The sequence below is a fragment of the Aphidius gifuensis genome, linkage group LG2 (genome assembly GCF_014905175.1).
Source record: "Aphidius gifuensis isolate YNYX2018 linkage group LG2, ASM1490517v1, whole genome shotgun sequence".
NCBI classification, from domain to species: domain Eukaryota; kingdom Metazoa; phylum Arthropoda; class Insecta; order Hymenoptera; family Braconidae; genus Aphidius; species Aphidius gifuensis.
Window position 1 is genome coordinate 18419160 of NC_057789.1, and position 9605 is coordinate 18428764.

At 29.0% G+C, this 9605-nt stretch overlaps 1 protein-coding gene across 1 annotated transcript; it reads right to left on the reverse strand.

Moving 5' to 3' along the window:
* Positions 1–433: 433 nt before the first annotated feature.
* Positions 434–2652, reverse strand: LOC122849270 (nischarin). Its single transcript, XM_044147946.1, has 2 exons — positions 1982–2652; positions 434–1767 (listed from the first exon to the last, which is right to left on the reverse strand). The coding sequence occupies exons 1-2, from the start codon at positions 2420–2422 to the stop codon at positions 802–804; spliced, it is 1407 nt and encodes a 468-aa protein (XP_044003881.1). The 5' UTR covers positions 2423–2652; the 3' UTR covers positions 434–801.
* Between the last annotated feature and the right edge of the window lie 6953 nt (positions 2653–9605).

Below are 9605 nucleotides of genomic sequence, written 5' to 3' on the forward strand. Positions count from 1 at the left end.
TAAATACACAAAAGAACTACTAGTATCACTATTATGACATATTTCATATGTCACTTGAATTTTTATAACAATCGATTAGTTTTCTATTCCAAATTAGATTGAATAATTTATTAGTAATAAAATAAATAATATTATAAATTATTACGTGCAACACAAGAGTCTTTTCATCGCATATTGTCGTAGGATAAATTAATAGAAATCATATTGGTAAGAATGCAATTCTCGACAAGCAATGATAAAAAGCGTGGTTCAGTAACAACTGAAGTTATACACATGTTATTTATATAGAAACATAAACACAAAGAAATGTATAAAATTTATGCTAAAAAGAAATGTAGCAATTATATTCAGAACTAGCAATAATGTTTAAACACAATATTTTTATAAATAGTTTCGATTCAATTCATGTATCATATTAATTCAAACAAAATGATCTTTTTTTCAAATTTTTTTATTTCTATAGCAAATTCAGGCAAATCGCCAAGTATTGAAAAAAAATTTCCGAGATCAGATATTTCACACCCTCTCGGCCAACTGTCCACCACGGACCTACCTTTTAATAAATGATTTACTTTATTTTATAAAAAAAAGAGGACACTTTTAACATTTGTAGTATCATACGTATCATATGTATGATTGTATGATACCCTAAAATCCGTCGAATTACTCATCACTGCCACTAACTTGCAATTACTCAACAAACTTTTAAGCTTACGGTCGTTGAGTTCGTTCCAAGAAAGACAACTATTTTTCGCTTCAAAAAATAGGTTTACCCATTCTGCCCAGAAAAGTATATCATTATTAAGTCCTTGGTACTTCAGCCGAAAAAAGTGTGGAATCCGCAGAGTTAAAAAATGAAAATTTTCCTTCTCTTGCAATTCGAAGTGCCTGCAACACTGCAACTGTATCAAGTTCCTTTTGATTCGGTTTTTCGTTATCTAGACAAATATCAGCAGCTCTTTTTCCAAATGGTTCTAGTGTTTTTACTCTATAATCAATAATTGTTGAGACAAAATTGCCAGTCAGGCGTAAATTTTCTAAACAAGGAAGCGAACCAATATATTTGATTTCATTGATATCTTCAATTTTGTTACAGCTCACATCAAGCCATTCCAGTGAATAAAGTTTAGAAAAACTAATAAGAGAACTTAGTTGATTTTGTGATATGTCGATCGACACTATGTTTCCTAATTTAGTGTGTAAATCTTCTGGTAAAGTTTTAAAACTATTTGAAGCTAAATGAATTTTTGATAGTCTCGGTAAAAGCGTCACATTTGATATTTCAGATAATACATTGTTGTTCAAAATTAAGGATTCGATGTGAGGCAATAGTTTAATCGCTTCATCGATTGTTTCAATATAGTTATCACTTAGATCCAAATGGGTTACTTTTAACCAAACATGAGAGTCATTTGCATTTTCTATTTTTTTATGTAATTCTTCACACATTACCAATTCAACAATATTCTTTAACTCTGTGCTATGAACTTCTAAAATTTTTACAGTATCTCGAAGGTTACCCATTCCATAAATTTTGACAATCGGATAATCATTTACTACTAAGTGTTCAACACTTTTGAAACTAGTTAATTCGATCGGAAGAGTAGATGGAATTATATTGCTTGTACCAAATTTTCCAGAAACTCCATGGATGTTCAAAAATTTTAAATGTGAGTTAAAGTCTAGTACATGACTGAAGTCAAATTTTTTGTCTATTACTTCAAAAGTTGAACACGGTTGTTTCAGCCGTTCGCTGATTGCATAAAGCTAAAAAAAGATTAGAAAAGTTAATTTTGAATTGCTAGTTAAAAATTTAAAATAAATCTTCTGTTGTTTAAGTGTCGTATATATTTTTACAACGAATAATTTGCAATTTGATAATTGAATGCTAGTTAAAAATTTAAAAGAAATCTTCTATTGTTTAAGTGTCGTATATATTTTTACAACGAATAATTTGCAATTTGATAGTTGATGCCTTTACCTGAACTGGAGAGAAATTATAACTGTTCGGTGATTTTAAAAGAGATTCTCCTTCAGTAAAAAAATGTAGTGCCATATTTTGGAGTAAAAAAAAAATGTCATAGAGATGAAGACCCAAGAATATTGCTAGCTCTCTTGGCATTGTTTTTTTTAGATAATTATAAGCAGTGTTCAAATAAATTTCTAAACTTTTTCGTCGCTTTTCGATGAATAACTCATTTTTGTTACCAATAAATTTTTTCGGCGGTAGAATTTCTTTTTCAACACAGTGCTCCGAGATAAGAATTTCATGAAGCTCCGCGAATTCACTATATCGATGCTTTAACGTCCAGACAACTTCGTTAACCTGAACCTCAATAAGATAAGTTGTTATACCCTGCTCTATTTCATATGATGGTATTTTTATGAGAATATTCTCCGGGTTCAACATTAGTCGAGCCATTGTTTAAATCATCTGGTCTTTGTACTACTTTGAAACTGTTTCGATATTAAAAACCATCGAAAATGACCAATCCAAAATAAGATAATTCGCAAGTTCGCACAATCATAGAGGCTATGTAGAGGGAGGCTGACAGGAGATGATCACGGCGATTACATAGATGTAGGTGTGTTCGTTCACTATTCACACCGAGCGTATGCACGGAGCGTATGCAAGGAAGCGCTAGAGTTTTGCGGTCATTTGAAGAAACTTTAGTAACTAAAATTTACTGAAACATTCGTTATTTTCAGTCATTGTGTTTATTTTGTTAATTTAATAATTTTTTCTCAGACGCAAGAACGAATTACCAATTAATAATGATGAAAGAGAGCGAAAGAACTGGAAAAAACGAATAGCAATAAATAAATAGTAAATTTTAGATACTACAGTTTCTTCAAATGACCGCAAAACGCTAGCGCTTCCTTGCATACGCTCCGTGCATACGCTCGGTGTGAAAAGTGAACGAACTGTGCTCAGACAATAGAGTGGGTATAAGCAGAGTGCGGCCATAGATGATTTTTATCTCGGAAGTGACGAAACCCTCATATACCCACTCCATACGGTGAGCTTGGAAGTGACGAAAACCTCTTATACCCACTCCATACGGCGAGCACAAAATGTCGGACTAATGGGACCTCTGTGGCCGCACTCTGCTTATACCCACTCTACAGACAACATTTTCAAACGCCCTCATCGGCCGTAAAATGTGAACTTTAATTTTTCCCGCAGCAGTCCAATTCGGCTTGCGGCCCGGAGCGCTAGTTTCGGTTACACCGTTCAGGGTGAACATCCGGAAAATAAAGTCTCTTTCAGCAGTCCAATTCACAGGGCAAATTTTTTACAATTTAGGGCTATTTTTGCCGCTGATGGCGCTTGTAAAATTTTTTTTATATAGATTTCACATACAAAAGCTCTACAAGCGCCGCCAGTAGAGGAAAAAATAATAAATTCATATTTCATTTTTATACAATTTTGGGGTTTTGCCACTGATGGCGCTTATAAAATTTTTTATATAAGATTTTACATATAAAAGCTCCAGCGCAGTAGATGAAAAAACCCTAAATTGTAATGCCTAATGAATACTGCTAGTCTCACTATTCACGGGGCAAAATTGTTCTCATTAGGGCTTTTTTTTTCCGCTGATGGCGCTTGACAAAATTTTTTTTAAATAGATTTCATATAGAAAGGCTTCACAAACGCCACCATCGGAAAAAAAACGCCCTAATGAGAACATCCTCTGAATACGGGTGCTGGATAAATAGCTAGAGTGAAACCGGCAGAAGGGGTCATGAGAAACCTTATGCACATGCGCGAATATTCATGGTAAAAGCACTACATGGGTGCATTCCTTTGATAAAAAATTTTTTTTTGTTTTGCAATTTCGCTCTGTAATACCGACTAAAATTTTATAGGAAAAAGCTGTTTCTTGTAGTGGCAGTACTGACACATGACATTATTTTTTTTGACTTCGAATAATTAGATGGATAACTGTTCAATGTTTATATCAAACTGAAATAAATAGAAAATTGACTTGTTGTGATTGTTTGTTATTGTCACATAGGTCGTACCACACATTATCGTAAACTGCACCCCCAGTCCAATTCACAGGGCATTACAATTTAGGGCTTTTTTCCTCCACTGGCGGCGCTTGTAGAGCTTTTGTATGTAAAATCTATATAAAAAAAATTTTACAAGCGCCATCAGCGGCAAAAAAAGGCCCTAAATTGTAAAAAATTTGCCCTGTGAATTGGACTGCCGTATTCACGGGGCAAAATTGTTCTCATTAGGGCTTTTTTTTCCGCTGGGGGCACTTAACAAAATTTTTTTATCATCATTTTAATGGGTTCTGATGCAGCCCAGAACAATTTTAATAACATTAAAGAGTTCTGAACAGTTCGAACAGTATCAATTGCTACAATAAATAATATTATATATAAATTAAAACTGTTGAAGTTGCACAGAGAGAATGTATAGGGTAAATATCAAACAATGATCATTAAAAATACTAAAGAAATTGAGTTTATAATAGGTGTGTTCGTTCACTATTAACACCGAGCGTATGCACGGAGCGTATGCAAGGAAGCGCTAGTGTTTTGCGGTCATTTGAAGAAACTTTAGTAACTAAAATTTACTGAAACATTCGTTATTTTCAGTCATTGTGTTTATTTTGTTAATTTAATAATTTTTTCTCAGACGGAAGAACAAATTACCAATAAATAATAATGAAAGAGAGCGAAAAAACTGGAAAAAACGAATAGCAATAAATAAATAGTAAATTTTAGTTGCTAAAGTTTCTTCAAATGACCCAAAGCTACAACGCTCTACTTTATCCATGAACGAACACACCTAATATTATGTATATATATAATAATTTCTTAGCTCCATCTTTTCCTTAGTTACTGCTTTTCCTTGGACATTCTTTTGGCAACTTCAATTCCTTAGCTTCATTTTTTCCATGGTAGAAATACTACAGGTATGGCAGTGCGCAGCCTGGTTTGGCCGCTGTGAATCGGCTTCTCGCCACAAAAATGGAAGACGTTATGCGCGCGCGATACAAATTTGTTAAGAAAATTTCCAAGTTTTTTTTAAATTTTTCAAAAGTTATCATATTTATTCAACTAGATTTGGTATATTTTATAATGATTTACATACATCAAAAATAAAAATTAATTATTTATATTAAATAAATAAATCCAAGTGTAATAAATACACCACAACCTCCATTGTTTGTGGCATAAAAAAAACAACAATAATGAAAATATTATAATTTATTTGTTAAACTGTCTTGGTTTTTTTATTTTTTTGATTTTTTATAAACATGCTCCACATATATTTATTAGTATTTACAACAATATAAAAAATAGTTGTCAAAACAGTATGTTAGAGAGAGAGGCTCGTATAATAGAGATTGCGTGTTAGAAAGAAAAGCAAAACAGCTCGATGGCGCGTTCTTGATTGGTTGAAAAAATAAGGCTGCGCAGAACGCGACGAAAAAAGCATGGACTACTGCATACCTGTAGTACTTCTACCATGATTTTTTCCCTAGCTACTGCTTGTCTTCGGACATTTGTGTTTTTAAAAAATAAATTCACATGTATTTCATTTATAAAATAAATAAAAATGCCCAAGGAAAAGCAGTAGCTAAGGAAAAGATATAGCTAAGGAATTAAAGTTTCCAAAAAAATTAGGTTTGAAGAAAATAATGTTGCTTGAAAAATATTTTTTTGGCTACTTTTGGCAACCTTAATTCCTTAGCTTTTCCTTGGACATTTTTATTTATTTTACAAATAAAATGAATATTAATTTATTTTTTAAAAATAAAAATGCCCAAGGAAAAGCAGTAGCTAAGGAAAAGGTGTAGCTAAGGAATTCAAGTTGCCAAAAAATTATGTTTGGAGGAACTAAAAAAAATATATGTTTTTAGCAAGTTTAATTCTGTTAGAATTTCAGCATGTAAATTCAGAATAAATATTAAATATTAATTAATTAAATTATTAAGGTTTATAAATAATGTTTGAAAACGTAGACTTTTATTTAATTATTTCTTTAATATAAAAAGCTACGTATAAGGTGGCAAAGTCAGGTTTCAGACAAAGATCCAGAACAGACTAACTAATTAATCACACAAAATATATATATCGACTTCTAATATTTAACGGTCCCAATGTTATTTCATTATTTCCGCTTTATACTTAAATTCTCAGAACATAAAATTAGTTACTCCATGCAATGATCTCATGTGCTCACGCCATACACTCACACAGTCTCATTCCAATAACTAAAATAAAAATAATTCTCTTATTTCATTTCACTGCTATTTCTTAAACAAAACAAAAAATAAGATTATAAATTGATATTTTATTTCCAACAAATTCCTTAGCTACATCTTTTCCTTAGCTACTGCTTTTCCTTGGACATTTGTATTTTTAAAAAATAAATTTACATGTATTTCATTTATAAAATAATCAAAAATGTCCAAGGAAAAGCAGTAGCTAAGGAATTAATGTTGCCAAAAAATATATATTTCAAGCAAATATATTTCTTTAAAACATAATTCTTTGGCAGCATTAATTCCTTAGCTACATCTTTTCCTTAGCTACTGCTCTTCCTTGGACATTTTTATTTTTTTTTAATAAAAGTACATGTATTTTATCTATTTAATAAATTAAAATGTCCAAGGAAAAGCAGTAGCTAAGGAATGATTGTTGCCAAAAAATATATATTTCAAGCAAATATATTTCTTTAAAACATAATTCTTTGGCAACATTTATTCCTTAGCTACATCTTTTATTAGCTACTGCTCTTCCTTGGACATTTTTATTTTTTTTTAATAAAAATACATGTATTTTATCTATTTAATAAATTAAAATGTCCAAGGAAAAGCAGTAGCTAAAGAAAAGATAATAATTAAATTTAAAATATATATATTTCAAGCAAATATATTTCTTTAAAACATAATTCTTTGGCAACATTAATTCCTTAGCTACATCTTTTCCTTAGCTACTGCTCTTCCTTGGACATTTTTATTATTTTTTAATAAAAATACATGTATTTTATCTATTTAATAAATTAAAATGTCCAAGGAAAAGCAGTAGCTAAAGAAAAGATGTAGCTAAGGAATTAATGTTGCCAAAAAATATATATTTCAAGCAAATATATTTCTTTAAAACATAATTCTTTGGCAACATTAATTCCTTAGCTACATCTTTTTTTTAGCTACTGCTTTTCCTTGGACATTTTTATTTTTTTTTAATAAAAATACATGCATTTTATCTATTTAATAAATTAAAATGTCCAAGGAAAAGCAGTAGCTAAAAAAGCTAAGAGGTAATGTTAAAAATATATTTATAGCTAATATATTTCCTTAAAACATAATTCTTTGGCAACATTACTTCCTTAGCTATATCTTTTCCTTAGCTACTGCTTTTCCTTGGACTACTTTATTCTTAAAGAATAAAATAACTAGTATTTTATCTATTTAATAAATGAAAATGATAAGGATAAGCAGTAGCTAAGAAAAAAATGTAGCTAAGGAATTAATGCTGCCAAAGAATATATATTTTAAGCAAATATATTTCTTGAAAAACATAATTCTTTGGCATCATCAATTCTTTAGCCACATCTTTTTCTAAGCTACTGCTCTTCCTTGGACATTTTTATTTTTTTTTAATAAAAATACATGTATTTTATCTATTTAATAAATTAAAATGTCCAAGGAAAAGCAGTAGCTAAAGAAAAGATGTAGCTAAGGAATTAATGTTCCCAAAAAATATATATTTCAAGCAAATATATTTCTTTAAAACATAATTCTTTGGCAACATTAATTCCTTAGCTACATCTTTTCCTTAGCTACTGCTCTTCCTTGGACATTTTTATTATTTTTTAATAAAAATACATGTATTTTATCTATTTAATAAATTAAAATGTCCAAGGAAAAGCAGTAGCTAAAGAAAAAGATAACTAAAATATTGTTATACCAGAAAATATATATTTCAAGCAAATATATTTCTTTAAAACATAATTCTTTGGCAACATTTATTCCTTAGCTACATCTTTTATTAGCTACTGCTCTTCCTTGGACATTTTTATTTTTTTTTAATAAAAATACATGTATTTTATCTATTTAATAAATTAAAATGTCCAAGGAAAAGATGTAGCTAAGGAATTAATGTTGCCAAAAAATATATATTTCAAGCAAATATATTTCTTTAAAACATAATTCTTTGGCAGCATTAATTCCTTAGCTACATCTTTTCCTTAGCTACTGCTCTTCCTTGGACATTTTTATTTTTTTTTAATAAAAATACATGTATTTTATCTATTTAATAAATTAAAATGTCCAAGGAAAAGCAGTAGCTAAAGAAAAGATGTAGCTAAGGAATTAATGTTCCCAAAAAATATATATTTCAAGCAAATATATTTCTTTAAAACATAATTCTTTGGCAACATTAATTCCATAGCTACATCTTTTTTTTAGCTACTGCTTTTCCTTGGACATTTTTATTTTTTTTTAATAAAAATACATGCATTTTATCTATTTAATAAATTAAAATGTCCAAGGAAAAGCAGTAGCTAAAGAAAAGATGTAGCTAAGGAATTAATGTTGCCAAAAAATATATATTTCAAGCAAATATATTTCTTTAAAACATAATTCTTTGGCAACATTTATTCCTTAGCTACATCTTTTATTAGCTACTGCTCTTCCTTGGACATTTTTATTTTTTTTTAATAAAAATACATGTATTTTATCTATTTAATAAATTAAAATGTCCAAGGAAAAGCAGTAGCTAAGGAAAAGAAGGCTTCAATTATTAACAAAAAATATATATTTCAAGCAAATATATTTCTTTAAAACATAATTCTTTGGCAGCATTAATTCCTTAGCTACATCTTTTCCTTAGCTACTGCTCTTCCTTGGACATTTTTATTTTTTTTTAATAAAAATACATGTATTTTATCTATTTGATAAATTAAAATGTCCAAAGAAAAGCAGTAGCTAAAGAAAAGATGTAACAAATGTTCCCAAAAAATATATATTTCAAGCAAATATATTTCTTTAAAACATAATTCTTTGGCAACATTAATTCCTTAGCTACATCTTTTCCTTAGCTACTGCTCTTCCTTGGACATTTTTATTATTTTTTAATAAAAATACATGTATTTTATCTATTTAATAAATTAAAATGTCCAAGGAAAAGCAGTAGCTAAGGAAAAGATGTAACTTAAGAATTATATTACCAAAAATATATATTTCAAGCAAATATATTTCTTTAAAACATAATTCTTTGGCAACATTTATTCCTTAGCTACATCTTTTATTAGCTACTGCTCTTCCTTGGACATTTTTATTTTTTTTTAATAAAAATACATGTATTTTATCTATTTAATAAATTAAAATGTCAAGAGGCTTTTCAATAACTAAAAAAAAAGATGTAGCTAAGAATTATTGTTATAAAAAATATATATTTCAAGCAAATATATTTCTTTAAAACATAATTCTTTGGCAACATTAATTCCTTAGCTACATCTTTTATTAGCTACTGCTCTTCCTTGGACATTTTTATTTTTTTTTAATAAAAATACATGTATTTTATCTATTTAATAAATTAAAATGTCCAAGGAAAAGCAGTAGCTAAGGAAAAGATAA

What these genes read in the sequence shown, in the direction of transcription:
- LOC122849270 (XM_044147946.1), bottom strand. Translation starts at nt 2,422, where the DNA reads ATGGCTCGACTAATGTTGAACCCGGAGAATATTCTCATAAAAATACCA. An exon ending in ATAATTTCTCTCCAGTTCAG is followed by an intron (nt 1,768 to 1,981) that starts GTAAAGGCATCA and finishes ATCTTTTTTTAG; the next exon opens with CTTTATGCAATCAGCGAACG.